General features: G+C 45.5%; 1 protein-coding gene across 1 annotated transcript in view; it reads right to left on the bottom strand.

Annotated features, from left to right (window-relative positions):
• Window positions 1-24,285, bottom strand: part of PGM5 (phosphoglucomutase 5) — a 1,026,992-nt gene that overhangs the window by 848,611 nt on the left and 154,096 nt on the right. The window contains exon 2 of the mRNA XM_069625764.1: window positions 17,737-17,899. Within this exon, the coding sequence (XP_069481865.1) occupies window positions 17,737-17,899 (163 nt within the window). The remainder of the gene's footprint in view (window positions 1-17,736; window positions 17,900-24,285) is intronic.

Below are 24,285 nucleotides of genomic sequence, written 5' to 3'. Positions count from 1 at the left end.
TGTGCGCAGGGACGTCATTTCACCAAAATGCCAGGGGTAGCGGAAGTGACATCACACGACCCTTGACCCCCTGATGACATCACAGGAAGTGGTGTCATTTGACCCCACCCCAAAGAGATATCGCGGGTAGCGATGGAACACGATATTTCATCCGTTGACAAAACAGGAAGTGGCATCACATAGCATTGTACACTACGAAAAATATTGTTACGATATCACTATGTGATGTATATTCATACAAGAATGGATCGCCATATGTATCATTAAGTTCAGTGTGTATAGGCCAATATTACCAAATTACTGTGTATGCAAGCAGACGTCCATGACCAAATGATAAGCGTAAGTGCTATATAATAACACATTATTAAGCACTTGATATAAAAAAAATATACACCCAATATCACCCAACCTGTGTTGGTACTCATTTATCGACCTCAGAAGGATGAACGGCTGAGTGAGGCATTTAAGAACAGACTAAATCAGTGACTCACCCCCTGAAGTGCGCCTAAAATAAACATTTAATGAGGCCACCAATTATTGTATAGAATTCCAGAAAGACACATTGGGCCTCATTACAAATCGCCCGGTATGGAAACAATGGTGGCGGTAAACCCGCCGACACCGTTGTTTCCATGCCGAGCGATCACAACTCCTGCAGGCGGGAGGTAATGTTCCCGCCAGGTCTGACCTGGCGGGTTTAACACCGCCCGCCTGCAGGCAGACAAGGAAACACCGGCAGCATTACGAGATGCTGCCGGTGTTTCCATGATCCCCATTCCCATTGAGTCCTATGGGAATGGGGATTAACACCATTCCGCATCCGTGATTCCCTGGAAACCGGAGTTGTAATGCCCCGGTAATTCCGGGAATCACGGAGGCGGAATGGTCATTCGAGTCCGGCGGTAACCGAGGCGGTTTTACCGCCTCGGTTACCGCCGGACTCGTAATGAGGCCCATTATTTGGTATTCCTATTCTTTCTTATTTAGGGTCAGTGCTGAAAGTGTTAGAAGAAAAATAAGAACAGGAGTCCCACAAGTCTTTTTTTAAGGGGTCTGAACAAGAAAGCCAGCCACCCCAGAAGTAAAGAGCCACAGCCCAGGAGCTTGCATTACTAAAAAAAAACAAAAAAAAAAAAATTTTTTTTAGTAGAGGTCGCAAGGAAGACCACAGAGGTCGCAAGGGAGACCTCAGAGGTCGCAGTTGCGACCTCTGGCGACCCCCAAATGACGTCCCTGACTGTGCGGCACAGATTCACCATGCAATGTTAGCACAAAAAGCGAAACTACTCAAACACTCACCAACACTCACCATGTACATCTGTAATTGCTAAGATACACCAACACTATTCGGAAAAGGAAGGGGTAGCGCAAATGCATACATACACCAGACAATTTGGCCTTTCCACATGTTTATCAGGAGGGCAGCCAAGGAATCAGTAACAAACCGTTGTCAACGGGATGTTATGGTTCCGTTCAGTACCAAACAGCTGTCATCTTTACAGAAAACACTATGCTAAAACAACGTTCTGGTTACAGTGCCCTACTAAAAACCTATGAAATTCACTAAAAAAAACATTATTAAAGGGACGTTATGGTTAAGTTGCGCTACTAAAAACCTATCACCTTTACTGAAAAAATGATGCTAAAGCAACGTTCTGGTTACACTGCACTACTAAAAAGCTATGATATTCACTAACAGAAAACGTTGTTGAAGGGACGTTATGGTTACAGGTAAAAATGAAAAACCACCGAAATTTGCCAGTTATGGTAAGATAAGCAACCATAACTCGCGCTTCCGCTGTGCACTGCAAGGACTAACACCCATGACATCAAAGATGTCATCACAAATGTCATTGGTGACATGACTAATGACATCACATTTGTGACTCCCTCGTTTTTTGAGGGAAGGTATGCAGTAAAATGCAAAATTTGAACACATTATTTTAAAAGGAATTCTTGAGTGAGGACCTCTTGCCCCGTTGGTTGGTTTGGGCTTCGCTCAGTCCCTCCCGCACATTCCTGGGTAATGCTTACGCACTCTAATTACAACATTCACCAACCGCCACTGCCCCAACACATCTGAAAGATAGCAGACACCGCCATTCATTACACTATCATTTGCAAGAAGATATCAGTTTGTCATTCAGCAGGCCCTGTCTACAACACACACAGGTGTATCGTTCACAGGCACTGCCCCTGGGTGGTAGCGGTGCACGGTATAAATCAACATAAAATAACATAACAGGCACATAAACATTCAGCACGTTTCATAGCCAGAACATTGGTGTGCTTCAGTTTGGAACACATGCCCTAACTTCGAGCCTTTCCACAAATGTTCTTTTTTGTCATCCATTTCACAAAGGCATCAGTTACATTCTCATAACATGAATTTTTGCAGCCAAAACCAGTTAACTGACCATATTAAAACAAAATAATTATAATAACTCTTTCCCAAGATAAAGCTGTACATCAATGATTTTCTTATTTAATTTGCCACTTCCCTTTGCTTTTGGACCTCCACGCCGCTCCCCCCGTAGTAAATATTAATCCCTCGTGTTTGGGACATGTCGTTTTAACTGGGTTCTGACAAGGAATGTCTCCCTGGGCGAGTGCCCTCCCTATGGAAGTTCCTCCCCTACATCACATCTGTCACTGGGCAGAAAATAGCAGCAGATGCAGCAAAATCAGTGCTCATCTAAAGCCCCTCCATTCGCATCAGCGGGTCTGCCCAGGGGTACAGTATTTGGACAATGAAGAGTACTTTGCGGTATGTTGAATCCCAAGTAGACAGCAATAGCTCCCAAGCATAGTGTGAATTGGGCCTCATTACGAGGTTGGAGGTAGCCATGGCGCTATTAGCGCCATGGCTGCCTCCAAACTCATTCAGACTCCGCCCTGGTGAATGGAGCAATTGCCGGTCCATTCCAAGGTTGGCGGGACCGGTAATTCCCCATTCACCAGGGCCCTTCCCCATTCCCATTGAGCCCCCATAGGGCTCAATGGGAATGGGGAAGGCGCTAATAACGGTACCGCAAATTGCGGTACCGTTATTAGCTCCAGAGTCCCTTTGCGGGTCCCATCCTTAACGCCTGGTAAAACCAGGCGTTAAGGGAGGACCCGCAAAGGGAACTCGTAATAGGGCAGTAAGGGATTACCGGCACCAGTGCCCTTACCGGTGCCGGTAATCCCTTACCGCCCGCCTCGTAATGAGGCCCAATGCATTCAGGGTGTTCGCCCATTGCAAGGCGCCACTGTAAACAGAACAAAGTACCGTACAGAACAAAGAACACTGTATATTTTTTGTAACCTATGCCTCACCAGCTTTCATTGCCTTTGATGCTCCAGTATGTAACTTTAGCTGGACTTCATCCTTCTGTATGTAACAAGCTTCGCAATCCTCTTGTTGTCTCTGCGCCTTGCTACCCCCGGGTTAGGTGTGCAATATAAATAAATAAAATAAATACCAAATACCAAATACCAAGGACTTTCCAAGGCAGGACTTGTAATGATGTGAAAGCGCTCCCTGTAGTGCCAAAAACCTAGCGAGACAGTACAAGAGCCATTGTTTCTCTATGTTCAAGTCTGAACAGAGTATTTATCCATGACCTGATCTGTTCACGGCGGCACCAGTCTCTGCACAGAAGCCAACAAGTTCTGCATTAGGCAGACTATGCCATGCAAACAGCGCAAGCTCATCACCTGGACCTGAGGTGTCGGCCACGAAAGTGAGAGGACCACAAAAGGAAAAGGAGAATGTTCCCCCAAAAGGCCAAGAAAATGTCAGCGCCTCATAGAAAGAACACAATCTTCTTCATTGCCAGGGAGGTTACTGTGATGTATGGCGCGCCCCTTTCCTGTCTCTGCCCTTACTGTGAACTACTCTAGGGCATTTTCTATTGGCTTTGGGAGGGTACACTACTATGTATTGCGTTCTTCCTATTTGCGAGATTAGCATTCGTTTTCAACTGGAATTGGGAGAGTTTGATATGGGGGTACAGTGCTGTTTCTCAGTATCCATGACATTAACATGCTGTGTGTTTTCTATAGGTCAAGCACCACCGCTGCCCCATACCAGTGCTGCACCCCATCATGTAGGTGGATTTGCCACTGAATGGTACCATGCAGTGGGCGATGAAAGAGCAGCCCACACATTGTGCTTGCGATCTTGGAGATGGGGCTGGGAGGCAGGAAGTGGCGGACCGGACAGTAAGACAATGTGCGAAACCAATGAGTGGGAAAAGCAGCCGAGGCCAGCAGGATTGTCCTAGCACCATGGTGATGAAGCTGGGGTGCAGGAAGTGCAGGAGATGGAGAAGAGTCTTTCGAATGAAGATCCATGACTTTTGGTTTCCTGCAAAAGATCCCTGCACACGGACTGCTGTACCCACCCCCTACTCTCTCGCAAGCATAGGGCTTTCAATGAAGTGTGCCACCATACGTGGCAGTTGTACCACCAAAGGAACAAGGCAGGCCTCATAGAGAGCGACTACGGAAACAGAGCAGGGGGAGCAGGCTGCACAGGTCAAGCAGCACAGAGCGCACTGGCACTGGCAAGGGGACAGTAACTAAGCAGTAGACACAGAAGACATCCCTGCTGAAATTAGTTCGGCTCAATTTGAATAATACATTATTTTCATATAGCTAACATCTAATTCATGGCAAACTTGAAGGCAACCTTAGTAGGTGAAGCAAGGCGTTTTCTCAGTAAAATAAACGAAAGCATATTTTATACAATAAAACGTGAGCATGAAGAATTTAGTAATTTACGATAAATCACGACTGGGTATACAACATTCACAAAGAATTGTACAGAAATGTTGTCAAATATGAATTAGCATAAGGCCGTGAAAAGCTATTCATTGTTTGTTGCATCCGCATTAAAAAAAAGTTACCTATTTCCTTACGTAACATAACTATGAAAATACATCACATATAAATACAAAACATAAAAAAGCAACTTTCAAAGAAATAAAATACTAAATCAACACGTAACTACACATAAAGATAGAGAATTACAACACAGTCTTAATGATGGATAATTGGGTTAGTCCAATTCAATAACTAGCTAATGGGTCATTTGCAGGTCAAATGCTCTGCAGGTTACGTCTATTTCAGATGGTCACGATGAACAGCCAGGGGTCACTTCAGGGGTAACTAGGAGAGTAGAAGTAGAGTCAGCATTGTCTTGCACAGTATCCAATGGGAGTTTGGCTGGGGTAGGCATGCCACCCCCATCAGGTGCAACATCAGTGAAGACTTACAAGCAGACACGACGAGACGGCACATGATGTGCCATGCACCTCACTGGTGTCTGCACATTACAGCATCCTGAGTGATAGATTCCAGAACTGAAAGCACATACCAGATCACAAAAGGAGGGACACCCCAGTAACGCCACGAGTGTCACGACTAAAGGACATATGCAAGTGGGGGTCTGCAGCATGACACAATGCTTTAAAGTGATCAAGGAGGTTACTGTGTATTATAGCACCTCTGCCTGGAGAAGTGTAACACTGCTGCACGGTGGCCATGGGGCCGGAGCATGGGCATGGTTAGCCACTGATGGGTGCGGCAGAGCTGCCAACTTGGGTACACAGTTGCATTACTTCACAAACCCCTCGCAGAATGAATCCTGCAAATGGAACTGCCACTGCACACATGCCCTCCCCTGCCCTGTCAAAGTCCCTCTCCACCTCTGCCATGTCTGGACCCTCATGAGCATTCTCCCTACAGCACTGTCCATGTTAAGGTGTTGGAATGTCTTACTGGATCCAGTTTGTATTACGGGTCTCTTTGCCTCACAGGTTGCAATGCACAAAGAATGAATGCAGTCTTCAGGGCAGGCAATTCTTTCAAAGAGTACCCGGGTCAACTGCAGCTATCAAGGTTTGGACACCATAATAATCAGGGCCAGTTGGCCTTTGCATCCCGAGCAGATAGAAATCACCCATCTGCAAAGGTGCCAGAGGCCCCCAAAACTCCCTGCAGCACCGGGAGCTTTGCAGGAGGTGACCACGTGATTCTATAGCAGTGGTGTGCCCCAGTCAGCAGCGTGCAAGAAAGACATCACAGCAAGGAAGCAAGGACACTGAGTCCTGAGCTGAGTCCTGAGAACACAAATGCAGTCCCATCATACAAGGCACATAAAACAGAATATCAAAAATGAACAGGCGACTGGCAGAGTGGGTTGAGCACTGTGAACTCTAATGCTCTCAAATGGACTACAGTTAAGCAAATTATAATACCATGGTTAGTTGTAAACAAAGGGATATGTAACTATTTACTTTATAATTAATGTAAATGCCTACAATGAAACCCTACTGCACTACTATTTTTCGAGGTAAAGAAATGGCATTGGTCATCCAAGCGGCCCTAAGCTAGGACTGTTACGCATGGCAAGAACAACACCCACACTCTTCTTAAGCGGTCACTGCATTCTTACAATAGCACACATTTCAATTAAACAATCACTGGTTCTGTATGGGATTTCAAGTCCAATTCATTATGGTACACGTAGCCCTAAACAACTCACTTTTGATATGCATGTAAACATTCAGCTGAAGATGAAGTGCTACTGTTTGTAGAGTGAAAACAACCAAACAATGACATTAGTGGTCCACGGCGTTCAAACTCTTTCAATTTGAATGAGGTTGATTGCTCAGCATAAGTCATCATAAAATAAAGAGTTGACTCTCCGTTTGTTTCCACTGTTACTCCATGTTTTAAAATTGTGTTTTTAAACCTCTACACCGCCAATGCCACGCTCATGAGGTGCACACAAGTGGCCACAAGCTGAAGGCCAGACATGTCTGCACCATGCGCCCTGGGTCCTCTTGGGGATGGCACTTAATGCCTGCGCTGCAAGACTGTGGAGGATACGCCATCTTAAGCAAGGCTAAAACCTTGCACGTGGGCAGTGGAAGGGTGCAGTTAGTTCGCCTTTAAGCCTATCAGGGATGAGGGAAAAAGAAATGGATGTGCTGGAGGCTTCAAGGGTTTGGTGTCAGAGCAATGGGGGCATTGTGTGCCTGCTGATATTATAAATGTTGATCACAAGAACGGTGTATGTGATTAAAGTTAACTGCAACGTTTTGGGGGTGCAAAATTGGTTAAGCCTCTGCTTATTGCTCAATCAAGGTATTTTTGTTTTAATGATGCCGTGACCCGGAAACTTAATCTGGTTATTTCTGCTGCCTACATTTTAATATTGCATCGCTGGAGTCTGTGTCAGTCCTATTTCCTATCAATATCTAAGTAGGCCAAACTTCAACTGAGGAAGGGTTTAAATGGGTGAGACCTCACATTCAGCCTTGAGAGGTGGTTTTACAGGGACCATAGGCAGAATCTACACCTCTTTCTCAGTGTGCCGGGCCTGCCACCATGGGGCTTATCATTCATTGTCAGAAGGCATTGAAACACAAATGGGGCCAGTTTAATACATCAACACCTCAACAGCACTCATCACTTCAGAGTGGTGCTCAAAGCAAACCATTGCTTTTGTTAAAAGGTTCCTTCTCCCTTTTTTTGCCTGAAAAGATGGAGGCATTTCCAATTGCTTTTTTTAATGAGTCACACACTGGAGTGAGATGTTTCAGGTTTTTGGGGATGGGCCTGAAGAGTGAGCATTGACCCAGAGGTCTTCTGTGGTTTTGGTGGCAGGAGCAGCCTTGCATGTCACACACAGATTGCTGCAGGTGGCACTGTGACCCTTTGAGCAAGGCGGCTCCTTCCACCAAAACCACAGAAGACCTCTGGGTCAATGCTCATTCTTCAGGCCCATCCCCACAAACCTAAAACATCTCACTCCAGTGTGTGGCTCATTAAAAAAAGCAATTGGCAATGTCTCCATCTTTTCAGGCAAAAAAAGGGAGAACCAACCTTTTAACAAAACCAATGGTTTGCTTTGAGCACCACTCTGAAGTGATGAGTGCTGTTGAGGTGTTGATGTGTCAAACTGGCCCCATTTGTGTTTCAATGCCTTCTGACAATGAATGATAAGCCCCATGGTGGCAGGCCCTGCACACTGAGAAAGAGGTGTAGATTTTGCCTATGTTCCCTGTAAGACCAACAATTTGGATTTAAATTGCTGAACCGCGGCGTGCACGCAGAGCTCAGAAGTCAGCATTTTAATACCTCCGAGCTGTTTACATGGACTGGAAAATGCATTGCTATAATCGGAGGTTTTCTTTCACCACTGATTAATTGTAGTATATTTAACACCGCTTTTTCAAAATAGATGTTCTCTCTTTAATGGCAGGTATGTTTTGTAATCTATAAGAAACTCACCCACATCTCTCAAGCTACTCTTTTTCTTACTGAGGCCAAACTCCTAATAAAAGGTTCTTCTGTTTCCTACATGCACCCGAATAAATATGGTTTTGTAATGTTTTAGGGTCCCCCTCGATCGTTGATGCCACTATTCTGAGATGTCAGCTAGCAGAAGTGCGGATTTCCGGTGCATGAGCTGTGTTTCCATCATGCACGGTTCCACGTGCTGCCTGATTTCCTCCCACATAGAACATTCTAGCAGCTCACATTGCCTGTTTATGGGAAGAGCAGATCCCTATTCCACAACACATCCCATTGTCCTGAATTGAACAGCCAGCGTCACAGCATGTTCAGCTGCTCTGTAGGGAAATAGAGACAGCAGTTGTGGAGCGCAATCCTCTCTCGCTCTCCGCTCCCCAACATCATGCTCGGCATGTGTGGGCAATAGAGCGAGGTGAGGGAGGGGCGCACAAGGAGAGCGCGAGGACGGAGGACAAAGGCGCTCGATTCGATACCGAGATAAGAGAGACTAATTCGTGTTTTGAGATGTCTCCTTATAAACATATATTTTTCCTGTAAGAAATAAAGACCTTGTTGAGGCAAACGAAGTCTGAGTGGAAGAGCAGAGTTTAAGGTTGGTGTGTACGTCACTTTTACTGCGTACCCCAATACCACACTGGCTCCATCCCACGTCATCCAACAACTACTTCATATCATAATCCAGTTGTGAGGCCAGGCATGGCCTTAGCCCCCACCAGCATTCTCGAACTCTCCAGCGACGCCTTACACACCATATGATATATACGATCTATATATATATGCATGTATCTATATATATATATATGTATTTTAAGAAATGCCAACAACAATGCTGGGACTTCCTCAGGCAAGTACACATTTGAAACTGGAGGCTTCTCGTATTTCACTAGTCGCTTCCAAACGCTCATTCAAAAAACCCCCAGCACGTGATATGAGTAAAGTAAAGAACAATGGAAAATAAATGTTTAGCAAATCGCCATATTGGAGGGACTCAAACAGCACATTTGCTGTATGCGTAGTAACGATAAGTATCAAATGTAATGGTTCAACCATGCATATTTAAGAGGGCTTTTCAAATTGTGATGAAACAGACATTTTGAATTTAAGTTTTCATAATTTACAACAAGCCAAAAAGTGCAAGTGCAAACAAATTAGTTATAATACAATCAAATGATGCGCACATATAATGTGAAAGTTCTTATGTCTTATATGATCTGCAGGAAAAAGGTACATGACATTTTCAAAACATATATTATTTAGAATGATTAAGCCTTGGTGGGCCATATCGTAGGGTTTTGCAAATTTTCAAATTCTATCCAAAACATAAATGTATGTACAAAAAAGCTGTAAAATAGTACACTTGAACAGACTGCAATCTAAGAATAGATCATCAGAATAATGAACATTAGTTTACAGAGTACAGAGTACCAAATTCAACAATTCATTCAAATCTGCATATTTATTCGAATTTGGGCATCATAATTAATGTATGTAAGGCATTAAAACAGTGCATACCAACAATATTGCATCTAAGAAAACATGAAGTTCCTCATCAGAAATATGGCAATATGGTTTGAGGGTGCCTAATTCCATTATTCATTTAGATTCCAGTTGACGTCATTTCAGAATTCGATTGCCTTTTCTAATATGTTCGACAACATGAGCTATTCCACAAAAAAGTCATTAAAGCTGGTTTGTTATCATGATGTTCCATAAAATGTATGACCAAAGTATAATTAATGACCTTATTTTTGATAACTTATAATGTTGTAAAATCCTTCTTTTCAAAGGAAATATAGTTGAGCCTATAAAGGTAAACCCACAGGGACATTTAATATCATAACGGATGTATGTCGTTAAGCATGTGATTTCTTTCTTAATGAACCATGTTTTAGAATTCTTATAGATGACTTGATTGGTTTCAGTGGCCAAATTGCATTTTTTCCCATCTATGTCAACACCTCAATAGGCGACGATGCCTGGCAGGAGGGCGCGGACACTACTGAGGGGTCACCAGAGCACACGCCTACCACCGTCCCTCATTCCGCACCTCCGACCTCCACAGCCCACCTCTACCACCGATCCCCAGCATCCAGATATGGATGCATGGATACAGCGCATCGAGGCACAGCATCTGGAGATGGCTGGACTTGTGCGCCAGCACCTGGAGGAGACCAGGTTAATGCTGGCAGAGACCAGGTTGATGCAGGAGAGCATGCAAGACATCGGCTTGTGTTGTGCATGTGGCCTGGGCCGCTCCTCACTTGCAACGGTCCTGCTTGCACAGAACATCAGGGAGGGGAGCAATCTCGACAATAGCTGAGTCCCTCGCCCTTTCCGTGCAGGCAGCACTAGAGCTCAGGGTCACAGCAGAATCAGATCGCCCCTCAACCATCACTACACCTGCCAGCCCCCAACAGAGCCACCAGAGGTGCTGATCCCTGTGCCTGTCAAGCTCACCACAAAAGGACAGGTCCGGTGTTAAGAGGCCACGGAAGTGAGCCAGTTCCAGACTTCAAGTGACACTGATGCCACCTAGGGGAGTTTTGTTGGACCATGTGTTTTGGAGGTTTAGTTGGGGAGTGGGTGGTGTGGAGGGTTAGTCGGAGAGGCTTAGTTGAGGAGGAGGTGGTGGGCCACACGTTTGTTGTTGTCTGGTCATTCAAAAATAAACATGGTTCTGCATATGAATTCACATCTGGACATTCATTTTGTGAAGTGGTGTGCTTTACATTTGCGCTGCGTCACATGCAGAGTGTGCCACCGGTCATGTGCAGGTGCTGTGTGCTCAAAAGTAGTTCTCTATGAGTTCCTGGTGGGCTGAAAGCCCATCCTTGACATCCCTGTGGTGCTGTTTTTGCATGTGTGCAGCTGCATCCAGGTCACCGTCACCATCATCGTCCGCCAGAGGAATGTCCATGTCCAGGGGCAGTGGAATGTTCTGGCGGATGCACATATTGAGCAACATGGCACACTTTCACTGGCCTGTACATCAGTGCCCCACCGGAGCAGTGAGGGCACCGAAACCGTACCTTCAACAGTCCAAAGGTCTGCTCAATTGTCGTCCTCGTTCTGATGTGAGCACAATTGTATGCCGTTTCCTGGTGGCTCTGTGGATCTCTCACAGGGGTGAAACCGTGCCTTCAACAGTCCAAAGGTCTGCTCAATTGTTGTCCTCATTTTGATGTGAGCACAATTGTATGCCGTTTCCTGGTGGCTCTGTGGATCTCTCACAGGGGTGAAACCGTACCTTCAACAGTCCAAAGGTCTGCTCAATTGTCGTCCTCATTCTGATGTGAGCACAATTGTATGCCGTTTCCTGGTGGCTCTGTGGATCCCTCACATGGGTCATAAGGGGTAGCCGAAATCACCTGCATGGAATAGGACACAGGGAGGGCCATTTTGTTGAGGTGACTGGGCAGTGCATACCTATTGGGATGTGGGTGTGTGACAGAAGCATCTGGTCTGTGCTCTTGCTGGCCCTCAATCACCTTGTTGCACCCTGTGACAGGAAATGGTGGTCAGGCCATGTGTAGGATCTGACTCCCACAGATGGGTTGGTGGTGGTGGGTGGGGCAAAGTCGAGATATGTTGTGCTTTGTGACATGGCAGTGATGCATTCTGGTACCTGTGGTACATTGCATGTGCCTGTCCATCCATGTCCAGATTGCGATGGGTTGTCCATCCATTGACTCATGTGGTACATGGCAGTCATGGCCACTCACACTTGCCTGTAGAATGTGTCCCTGCATTTGCATGGTGCCTGTGGGACATGCACTGGTGCCAGTGAACGTCCCCCCAAGCCCTGATGCACATGCATTGTGATGTGCTTGTTGATCCTTTTACCCACCCAAAAGCCAGGTCCGCTGTCCACCATAATGCACCATTTACCCAGGCAGCATGCTATTCTGCAGGACAATGGAGTAATGTGTTGATCCCAGGAAGCGTGCGCGATCATCAGATCCACATCGCAGATGACCTGCACATTCAAAGCATGGTATAGATTTCTGTTTTGATACACCTCCTCTGTGGCGTGGGCAGCTACTAGCTCTATGTGTGTGCAGTCCACTGCTCCCAATACATTAGGCATGCCCTTGTTCCCCCTCCCTTGCCTCCCTTGGTCCCCCTCCCTTGCCTGGTTGCGCCTTGAAACACTTATGTATAGGCCCATCATACATATCATAGCAATCAATCAATCAATCCATCAATCAATGACCGCAAGGGCATCGAAGCGGACCTTGGTGACATTCACCTGTGACTGTGACGTTGGTAGGGCAATGTGCTGGGACACATGACGCAGGAGGGCATCCAGGACCCGCACAAGCACAATTGAAAATGCTGGCTGGGAGATGCCATGCAGCTCCCGACTGTGTGCTGGAATGTGCCTGTGGCACGAAAATGCCGCACAGACCCCACCTTCAAAAGGGGGGTATGGCAGTCCGGATACCAATGATGCTCTGCCTGTTGTCCTGGATGAGGTCCACTATTTCCAGGATGGGCTCCCTGTTCAGGCGGTATAGTGTGCAGATCTGCCTGTCAGTCAAGGACAAGGCTGTGGCCCTTGTGCAGGCTAAAGGTGCATGCCTTCGGGGCAGAACTTGCTGCCCATTGTTTCTCTGCATTCTGCTCCTCCTCCACTGTATATCGGCCTAGTGCCACTAAAGCGCCTCCTGCTCATAGAGCTGCACTACTGTATGCAGCACCTCAAAGTCAATGACTGTGCTGCTATGAGTGGCAGCATGACTGTGTTGGAAGGTGAGTGGAGTGTGGGTATGGTCCTTTTCAGCAGTCCCTGTGCTCACTGTGTGCAGCTGTGTCAATTGGGCCTGGTTACCGCCTGCTCCGTGGTGCTGGTGTTTGTGGCACGGTTTTATCAGTGGCACCAGCATTTTTGTGCCAGTTTTCCAGGAAAACCACTGTTGTAATGCTGCCTTCTTTCCGTGGTGCCGGAGTAAAAACAGTGCTGGTAATCGGAATTACCGGCACATAGTTTCCGGACATAGTGATTCCAACTCACTTCAATTTTTGGAAATCAATTATCCTGTTTCAAGTCAATTGCTTATCGCTTGATGTGCTTCCCACCCTGAAGTAAACTGAACAGAGAATGGGCACGTGTGGTTGGCTTACATAACCTCTACCAGTCATAAAGGGGAAGCGAGATTTGGCTTGCTGCAGCATACTGGGACCTACTGTGCCGTCTCCCCACCTGTAGCCTCACCCTGGCGTGGTGCTGTCTGTTGCAGTACATTGCAGTGCAAATATCATGGAGAACTTTGAAACATGGTTATCAAGGCGGGACCTTCCAGTATTGTTTCTCACTTCGAGATGCTTAAAAGGAGATCTGTCCGGTCCTTCTATGACACATTGATATTTCGCCGATCTCAAGCAACCGTGAAATCTGGTGAAAGCGGTGGGATGCGCATAAGTCAGTAATGTCTGGAGGGTCCTAACAGGTAACTGTGCAAAGTTTGGTGCAGATCGGTGGAACTGTGTAGAATTGTATAAGGAACAAACTAACAGACTTTCTGTCTATATATATAGATTGGAGGGAATGGAAGAAGGCAGCAGGTACGGCATTGTAGCCATAGACTACATATCCAAGTGACTATAACTGAAATGTTGTTTCTGGTATCACCACTAAGTCAATGTTTGAGTTCCGGGAAAGGTTGTTCACAAGAGTGGGAAGGCCTGTTTGAATTAGTTATGGACAATGGGGGGGTAACTCACCCTGCACGACGTGCAGAAGTTTCACAAAGCCAACAATGTCAGAAGCAGCATTCTGCCACCCTCAAGGCAATGGCCAAGTAGAGAGGGTGAATCTGCTGCTAGCGGCTCCCTCCGGAATGGATGGAAAGAAGAGAGTTATGGAAGTCCTAGCCTAGCTGCACACAGAGGCACTTCTAACTCTATCTCAGGAGTCTGTTCCTTTGAGATGAGAGGTAGATGAATGAACAATAGTCTAGAGCCAAAAAGGCTCTCAGAAGTCAAAGACAGACCATGCAGATTGTAACGGGAGACCCACTACAGAGCCAACAAATTACAGGCAAAGGGAAAGGAGATTTACAACACCCACAATGCCACAATCGCACCGAACAGACAGCCTGGAGATGTGGAAAAACCCAAGGTGAAGATGAAAAACAAACAGCCACTTTACAAATGTTGTAAGCATGGAAAGTGGTGGGATGTGGAAAGAGTAGCAGTATTCAGAAGAAGAGAAGAGATGGAAACAAGCAGACAAGGGGATAGTCCGCTGAATGAAAGACAAGACCATATATCACAAGAATCTATACCCAGCGACAACGTGCCAGAACATCAGCAACTTATGCAGGAATTTGAGACTCACGAGAAAAGAAACAGAAAGAATGCAGGTAGAAGAAATGAAAAACCCCATGGTAAAAAACCCAAAGTAATCAAAAATCACACATGATCTCAAAGGTGCAGAAAGGCCCCAATGGAGCTAAGTGGCCATGAACCTTGTCAAACTCTTTATTGTATCCAAGGAAGTGTGTGGAGAGCAGTCCTCTCTTGCTCTCCGCTCCCCCTCACCACGTTGGGCATGTGTAATGTGGGGAGTGAGGCCAGTGAGGGGCGCACAAGGGCGGAGGAGAAAGGTGTGTGAAGCTGAGATAAGAGGACACGCCCGGGAGTCTCTGGCATTCTCTTCAATGACTATATAGCATTTTCAGCTGTCTCCTTATATATATTTCCTGTAAGAAACAAATAGTGTGTTGAAGCAAATGCATTCTAAATAGAAGAGCATCTTTTAAGGTTGATGTTTACTTGATTATTACTGCATACACCAATACAGCACCAGTGTTTCTTTTCTGTACAACATTACAATGTGTTGCCACTGGACAAACAGATTCCTACTTTTTCACTTGCTTTCTGTATTTTGGTTAGCATTGTCCTTTAAAATACTTCCACGGTGCAATCTATTTTAAATAGCCCATGTGTTTCTTCAAACGAGTGAACAAGACCCCAGTTAAACAAATGATATTTGTCTGTTGTTACCAACTACGTGGTGGTAAACTTGCCTTGGTAACTGGTTCCATTTTGAGAAGTCGGATGTTACGTGTTGACAGGGTTGGCCAAAGCTGCACAAGCCCAAATGGTCCAGATTGACATGTATTCCTTACGCCGGTGTTACTCAAGATCTTGCGGAAATAAAACTATGCAGAGAATTCCAGCTATCAGCATTGACATGGGATGCACATGCAAATTCAGGAATGGGTTGTCCAAATCTAGGTCTCGTTGGCCAGAAACATGATGGATTTTCAGGATACCCCAATCCCCAGCTCAGTGCACAAGTCGCATTGGACATCCTTGACAACTATGCTCGATACTCTGGAATAACATTCAGCAAACTAAAGTCGTGTGCGTTTCCACTGGCCAGACTCAGGGGTCTGGATGCGCCCGACCTCCCAGATGTCGGGATACAATGGCAACCAGAGCAGTTCAAATACCTGGGAATCGAGGTGCGCCATACCCCAGCGCTCACGCACGATCACAACACTGAAAAAGCAGTAAGAGCCCTCCGTAAATCTATGAACTTCTGGTCGAAGTTACCACTGGCAGTAATGGGCAGAGCGGCAATAGTCAAGATGATAGTTCTCCCCCGTCTCTTATACCACTTCACGAATGTATGCTTCTACATCAGACCTCCTTTCTTCAAAAAATTGGACTCTTTGATCAAGGACTTTATATGGGGATCGTCTAGACACAAGATCTCCTTACCCACACTCACGCTTCCAAACAAAGAAGGTGGGATACAACTACCCGATTTGCAAAGGTATTACCTAGCCGCGCAGCTCAGCCACACAACCAGATGGCTCTCCGATAACCTCTCAGCGGAAGTAGGGCTCCTGCGACATCCGTCCCCCAAACTGTTTCCTAAAGAAATGCTTTGGAACCCAACGAAGCAAACTTCTGGAGTCCCCATGATTGTCAACCTGGGCAGGCAGGTATGGGCCAGAATTGGCTTTCTCCGGCAGCTGCAACACCCCTATAATCCCAACACTCCCATCCTGGTGGATGTGTGCAGAACTCAGGCGGACTTGGCGACAGCCAGGAGGTGGGAGAGAGCTGGAATTTACACATGGGGAGATCTGTTTGAAGACGGCAAGTTCAGAGAACTTGAATCGCTACAGGCCAACGAAGGCATCTCGAACACCCAGTTCCTGTGGTACCACCGCCTCAAACGGACAGCAAAGGCACAGTGGCCTGACTGGCCAGAAGAACCCCAACCGGACCCCCTCCTTCAGGAGATGTACGATCTAGCAGATGGTTGGAAACCGGTCTCCCGCTTGTACACTAAACTAAATGATACATCCAACCCGAAAAGCGCGTCCCTGAGACAGAAATGGGAATCCGAACTAGGGATCGCGCTAACCGACAGCGAATGGGAGCGAATATTACTATACCCAAAGGAGGTGTCGAGGAACATTAGATTTAAACAGGTTCAATTGAATGTACTGTACCGGACATACATGACCCCACTCAGAGTTGCAACTTTCAATAAACATGCACCCCCGAACTGCCCCTGGTGCGGAAATGACAAAACGGACATGGTCCATATGTTTTGGACTTGTACCAAAACAGCAAATTTCTGGTCCATGGTGGAACGTACCTGCACCTCAGCGGGACTTACAAGATATGAGTGGAACCCGAAGGAATGCTTATTGGGAGCTCACCCCAGGCCTAGCAAATACAAACACCTGGTCAAACTGATGGATCTAGCCTGCATCCTTGCAAAGCGATCCATTGCAATGGCATGGAAATCCCCAAGGGGCCCAAGGCACGGACGTTGGCTTAGGGACCTGCAAAAGTGGACGGAGGCTGAAACTAGGCCTGGCAGGATGGAACCCGCTCAAACGATGATGACTCCAACGACACCTTAGACTCATGGAAGGCCCTGGTGCGTGACATCCAGTTTGCCTCCGACCACAAACCCCCCTGAGCTTTCACCCTCACTAGAGGCTTGCTTGTGACTTACCCCAGGAATGGTCAACCTGATGATCAAGCCCCCGTGAACTTGGGTGTGCTGCACACCAGCCCCTCCCTCCCGCCACAATTATGAACAATATATTTGCCTACGAAGACTGTGGTAGTTAGTTAGTTAATTTGTTTTAGTTTGTTTGTTGAGTTACAATTTGATGGTTGTGTTGTATTCATATAAATGCCAATAAAATACTTAAAAAAAAAAAATTAATATTCATGAAAATAAATTGCATACAATGATTCTAAATGTCTGTACATTTATCACATGAATATTAATCAGGGATATCCCGAAAACCCGTCTGGTTTGCGGCCCTCGAGGACTGAGGATCAACAATAATCTATTACTTGAGACTAATAATCTTGTAATCACTTAAAGCATGCCATAATCTTTTTTTATTTTCCTGATATGAAATTTGCCATAAATACACTTACCTCCATTAGCAACATTAAATTTAATTCCAAAATGGCCGCCTGGGCCTCCGGGAAGGTGACTTGCTGTTAGGATAATTCCACCAATGGCTTTGATTTTTCTGATGATACATGAAACTGCAGGCGTAGATAAGATTCCATTTTGACCAATCACCAGCCGTCCAATCTAAATCAACCAGAAACAAACACAGATTAGACTGTTTTTACTTTACTAGGCAAGCATCAGGTAACATCAATGTTGTCTGAATATTTTGAATGATTCAGCCTCGATTTTACACCTGCCCCCTAGTGCTATGTACCGAGCATGATACTGAATGCAGAGTGTCCATTCTGGGCCATATTGCACAAAACGTGGCAGGTTCAGAAAAGATAACCAACAGGAGGGCAGGTATTGCATCAGTTCTATGCCCATTTTTAGGTACATTTCAGACAGCAGCCAATTCCTATTGGGTGGCTGCTTGGTCTCAGTGACCTTTAAGCCCCTTACTCCTTCAAAACTTTGCTCCAGGTCCACATTTTCAGTCTACCCCGGTGTACTCTAACATTTGATTGATTTTGATTTTGAATATTTATAACACGCTCGTGACGGACTTAACTGTATAGCGGCACAGCTGAAAATGTTAAATTGACCAAAGCAGACTATGAGCTAAAAACTATTTCAAAAGCAGGAGTGGTCACCATCACATGGCGATGCTCTATTATGTAAACAGGAACGTTATCACATGGCGATGCTCTATTATGTAAACAGGAACTTTATTAGTGCTCTATGAAATTGATTAAGTGTCTCCAGGGCCCTAATCTCTCTTGGAATACTATTCCACAGTGTTGGGACAAAACCAGGAAATCCTCTTTCACACAGATGAAGGAATACTCAAGAGCAGCTGGTCTTCTGATCGTAAGCACCTTGAAGTTTGATAGCGGCTAGTCGTATCCCTCAAGGAGGCTGGTGCCAATCTGTTTAAACATTTGAAGATAAGGCATGCCACCTTAAATGTAATGTTTGTACTGATTACTTCAGAATTACTTGCACTGCAATAGACCTGGCCCATATATGGGTGCAATGCCTCACAATATAAACATACTGCAAACAAGAGAAATCACTGGGGCTCTGCCCCGATTATGTTAAAAAGCAGCACGTTTTCTTTGGCAAAAAAAACGTTTGGGCAGTAATATTTTGTTTGGGGAAAAGACAGTAGTAACAGGACTTTATTCAACAAAGGTAGCAGGCGCCCCTCTCTCGGAAGAACAAGGCATGATAACCTGTTCAGTGGTTGTTAACCACATTGAGAGTTCGGAGCCATCTGCTTTTTGCTCACTGTACCTTTCACAAATGGGAAATATCCATTTGCATATCAGTCTTTGTCCCGCCCCTAACAGGACTTTAGTTCTTTTTATTTTCTTCCGTCCGGAGCCAAAGACAGTGGTAAATGGCAAGGGAAAGTGAGAGAAGCTACACGTGTAATAGAGAGTAACACAGAGCAATGCCCAGGATGCATTGCAAGGGAACTTCATATCTGCATATTCATAACGAATTGTAGATGGATGTGTGAGCCCTTTTAAAAATGTATTTATAAACACTGTTCATCCGTGCATGTAATTCCTCAGGATAAGGGGGCACAAAATGGCGCCCCCCTGAGTGGTGTCAGTAGAGGGGAACATAAACAGCACCTGGGTTCTTAGGAAAACAAAACAATCGGAACAAGGAGATACATATGTAGTAAGGTTGCTATAATGTAGCTTTTATGAGTTTACATATATATTGATTAGAGGTAGATTTATAGATATAAAGGAGGGAGATGTGTTATAATGTATTTTATCTGTACAATGGTTGTGTAACACAAATATGTCATGGTGAGAATCCAATAGTGTAATGTAAGCACCCTCTGGAATGTAAGCGTGTCATCTAGAGATTCCCACCTCCTGTGATGCTTTTGTTTACTTTCATATACATTCCATTTTAATCCGTTGGGGTGATCCAGCGTGCCTGCTTGTAATAATATGCAGCTGGAGGTCCTTATACTAATATAGTTACTTAAATAAACTATACCAAATATACGTATTGTGTCCGGAGGTTCGTACATAACAAAGGTGTCCCGAATTGCCACAGTTTATCACGAGTCTAGTAGGTGTGCCACACAATAATCCAACCAGAGAGAACATCTGGATGACCCTTAGCTCCAGGAAAATTACGAACACACAGGAGCTGTGTAAAAAAACAGAACTTTTATTGATCAATTGGCAAGTTCTGAAAAAGAAAAGTAAACCGGGTACCTTAGAAATATGTACAAGGATCCTCAAAGGGGATCACTCATTAACCTGTAAGACAAAGACAATTACCTTTCACTTGGGCTAATTTGCATACCCACAATGCCTTGCTGATGTCACTCTGAACTGGAGGTGAACTTTCAGCGATGGATACTAAGTGGAGTTGTATCACGTGTGGCTTGGCTCAAATAGATTGCCCTACTTTCACTTTTCAGGGGAAAGAGTATTTTCAAGCCTTTTTAAACCCGCCCAACTGTATTGGTGTTTTGTAACCTCCCACACAAATTCAGCAAAGGATGTCGATTGGGCCTTTTAAATTCAAGGGCTCGGACAAGACCCGGCTAGGCTGATATGCCAGAATGCCAAACCGATAAGTGAACCATAAGCTTATCCTTTGTGTATCAACTACACCGACAGAAGACTGCTGATAAACAGAGCATGATACTGGTAAAACAGTATCCTACATAACCCACAAAATAGACCCTAGAGAGCACTATGATGGCTGGAACCATACAAAGTATCACCTGTGAAGGTGGCCTAGAAAACATACATTCTATCCTGGAGCATCAGCTGTCAGCTTCGTAACTCAGAGCACCAGTGCAGGGCTCAGAAAATGCCAACTAAGAAGTCATCAACACAGCTGCACATAGGGTACCCGAGGGGCACTCCGCAGATGGTGCAATGTAACAAGCACAATAACACAAACCTAGAGCGCCTATGGTTCACTCGTGAGGAGACGCTAAGTAAGGCGTTGCGGGGAGAAACAGTCACACCTAACATTGAAGGAGCACCTGATAAGGGACTTAAGAAACTATGTAGCTAATTTGTCAGGGCCTTCTGGGGCAAGTGGCTAGACACCTAATACTACTCACTACAAAGGATGCCACACTACAGTAGACGTGTAGCCTGCGTGAACTCACCAGGAATGGCAATAGATCATTTCACGTAACAAAGACGACAAACATTTTGGGGGGTTTTCCGCTTCACAGTCACTGGGACACTCATATCATGAATCATGGACCTACTTTCTTAACCAGTCACCTGTTAGTAAAGTCTGTTCAATTAACTGACAACTGGAACCAAAGCTTACCTGGACCATACCAAACTAGACTGCATGTTCTCCCTCTTTTGGATGTAAGAGTGATCCTTCGCCATAGCTAAGGGGTGGGAGTCCCAGGGATTTAGGAAACAGAACTCCTAGTCCTAGGGGATGTGCTGTAATCTCCTTGACAAAACATCTTCCTCCTTCCACCTCCAGAAACCACCTCTATTCAGTCCACAGGATAATGCCTATCCGACTCAACCATCAAAATGACTTTCTCTGAATGGGTCCCCTACCGGTCAATCTTCATGCGTCTCCCAAAAGTGTTATACTCTAAAACAGTGCTGTGTGAAGTTGTGGGACTTCTACCGTGCATGCTTGGTGAGCTTTATTGAAAACATTTTCAAAATTCCCGAACTTGTGACCTTGTTCCCAGGCATCATTGAATGCCGGTAAATCAGGTTTTGCAGGCATGTAAGCATGAATATGTTATTAACATGATAAATAGTGCTCTGGAGGTGCTGCTTTTTTCTGGTTTGCAAACAGCTGAAACCGAGTAAGAAATTCCACTATCTTTAGCCCGTGGCACCAAGGACGTCGGTGCAGAGAAATATTCCTGAAAGATACTATTTAAGCAATCGCCCACATGGCGGGGCGAACAGGGTTGGTTACAGCTCACCAATGCAAGTCTAGGTAGAGACGATTGAAGCGAGGGCCTCTGCGAGGGCTAAGGGCTGTGTTGGGCCCTGTTTGCCGGGGATAACTATTCAAGTTGCAAATAGTTTAAATGACGGGGTATGTGCGTTGTGCGTGACCAATCTCCCGTTGAAGAAAGAGGAACAAGATGGCCACTACTAAGTCACTTTTCAATTTCTATTGTGGTGGTCCGAAGCAGATGGAACCCAGAGCCTGGACTGGAAAAAAAGATGGTGGCACCCAGGGAAGGGGTTTGGGAGGGTGGTGCAATGTGGGCGGACACTGGTATTGTTTGTCTGTGCTTTCAGCCACCTGATTGGTGGAACGCATTACATGGTGGTGCATTTCTGAAATTATTTTTCACAAACAAATTGATTTCCAGGTTGAAAAGGGTGATAGCGTCGAGCATGCCATGCACTGCAGGCAGCATGGTGGACAGTAGACCACTTCCACTATCTACGTTCTGCAGTGAATGGCCTGGGAGTGATTATTGGCTGGATCCTCATGACTGGATCTTCTGGGAGAAGCTCACCTTTGTCATCCTACAATAAAGGTAATTACTAACTGCCTTTATGTATTAGAAGTAATCAATACATTTGTAGGGAACTTTTTATTACATATTTTTGGGAGGCATGAAAATATGATTTTGCCTGCTTTATTTTCCTCTGAATGGAATTTAGCAGTAATTAACTTTTCCACAAATGTGATTATTCATGGTGTTTCTTTCTCCACTAAATGATGTACCTCATCCAGAAAGGAAGTTCGCAAATGCGGTTATGTGGGATTTATTTTCCACTACATGCACTCTGGACCTGCTTTACGCTTCTCTCCACAACTGTATTTGTGTAATGATTTTAGTCCACAAGAGAATTTGCAGGAAATGTCATCTGCTAAATTAATGGCATGGACACAAAACCGTAAACTTCGTGAAGTTGAGAAGTCAGGAATTTTTCACAATTATACAAGCTGAAAGAAACTTTTCACATGCCCAATTTAAGGTGGGCACCACTTCCCCCAGCAGGGAAGACTGCCTGGCTACAAGTGCAGCAGCTGTCTTATGATATTGACAACATCCCCCCTCCCCCCTGATGTCAATGCTAAACCAGGAAGAGGAGAAAGCTCAACCCTCTGCACACCAGTAGCTGCTCCCCAAAGCATGCCACACAGACAGAAACACACTAAAAGCTGCTACCAGCCCCGGATTAGGTAGCCGAGTAGAGGTAACTAGGAACCAAGGGGACTTATTCCACTTTGAGGCTCCCAGGGGCATCTGACAGACAGCGAGAGTAAAGCGTGACTAGGATGTCAGTCAGACGGTACTCAACTAGAATGATAGGCTTTGTATGGGCTCTCTATCTTCGCCTCCCCCGCTTTCCCCATTGACCAGCATTGTTTGTGTAGATCCTCCTTTCCTCAAAAAAAAAAAAGCTAAAACAATGCCTGTCGTCCTACCACATTTGGGTGCTCTGCCCCTCCCCTCAAAAGCAAACCAGTATCTGGTGTCCTTCCAAGCAGCTCATTCCCTTCTACTTCTCTAGCCGCTCCCTACCGGCATGGATCCCCGGCGGTGTTGGGGAGGATACAAGGCTGTGGAACTGAAAGACTTGCAGCTCCCACGCTACCGGGGAGCGGATCCCAGTCCATCCAGGCAGGGCACTGGCCTTTGTCTGCTTCCCTTGGGTCTAAGAAGTCCTCGAGGTAGGCAGAGATACTTCTAAAATATGATATGAGTAGGGGATAAGCAGGAAGGGATAGAAAGGCTAGTGGGCAGATTATGTAATGCGCGTGAGGTGGCAGTGCCCTTTCCTCTTCTGTCAGAATGTGCAATCTGAATTCTAATGGAACGTTTTTTGTGAAGTTCTCTCGAGGTGGCCAGTGTTATAATGGGGAGAGGGGTTCACGTTTCCCATTAAAATTCAAATAGGGGCATTTTGTTCTGAACATCCTCACTTGGGTTGATGAAAATCTGTCAAGCATTTCAAAAAGAATATTGGCCCACAAATATGTTTGCATTTTTTGTCCATTGGGCCATATTGTCCACGGGTCAGTGGGTGGACCTCGGATCGAATTTCGAATCTGAATCCGGGATTTTAATTGCATTGATGAAGGACTGAATTTGTTTGTATACCAAGATTTTCGATCCTTGAATCCTTTGAAAAGTGGCACATAGCGGCCCACTGTGCCAAGCCCGGACCATAGGGAGTGAAAAGAATGGCCACATTTGGCAGAAGGACCTGTGGATTTGGCCGTGGGTGAGCTGCTCAGGTGGGCAGAGAAAGCTATGCAAATGAATGCAAGCTCCCACAAACTTAGAATGATTTTCCTTCTAGGGAAAGGGCATTATGCCCCCCGCCCCCACTCAACCTTGGGCAATTTGCATCAACCTTTCAAACCTCTTGTATAGTCATAAGTGTTTCTTGGAAGTTCTGTCTGGGTGATGGTCAAAGTTATCAGAGGGTCAAACTGTAGCTGTTGCCATTCAAATTCCCATTGCGGAATTTCCCAAAGTGCAGCATAAACAGCGCGTGACAGATTGATATCAGACTTAG

Source organism: Ambystoma mexicanum, chromosome 6p, assembly GCF_040938575.1.
Source record: "Ambystoma mexicanum isolate Mex_15411 chromosome 6p, UKY_AmexF1_1, whole genome shotgun sequence".
Classification (NCBI taxonomy): Eukaryota; Metazoa; Chordata; class Amphibia; order Caudata; family Ambystomatidae; genus Ambystoma; species Ambystoma mexicanum.
This window is presented reverse-complemented; position numbering and strand designations above follow the sequence as displayed.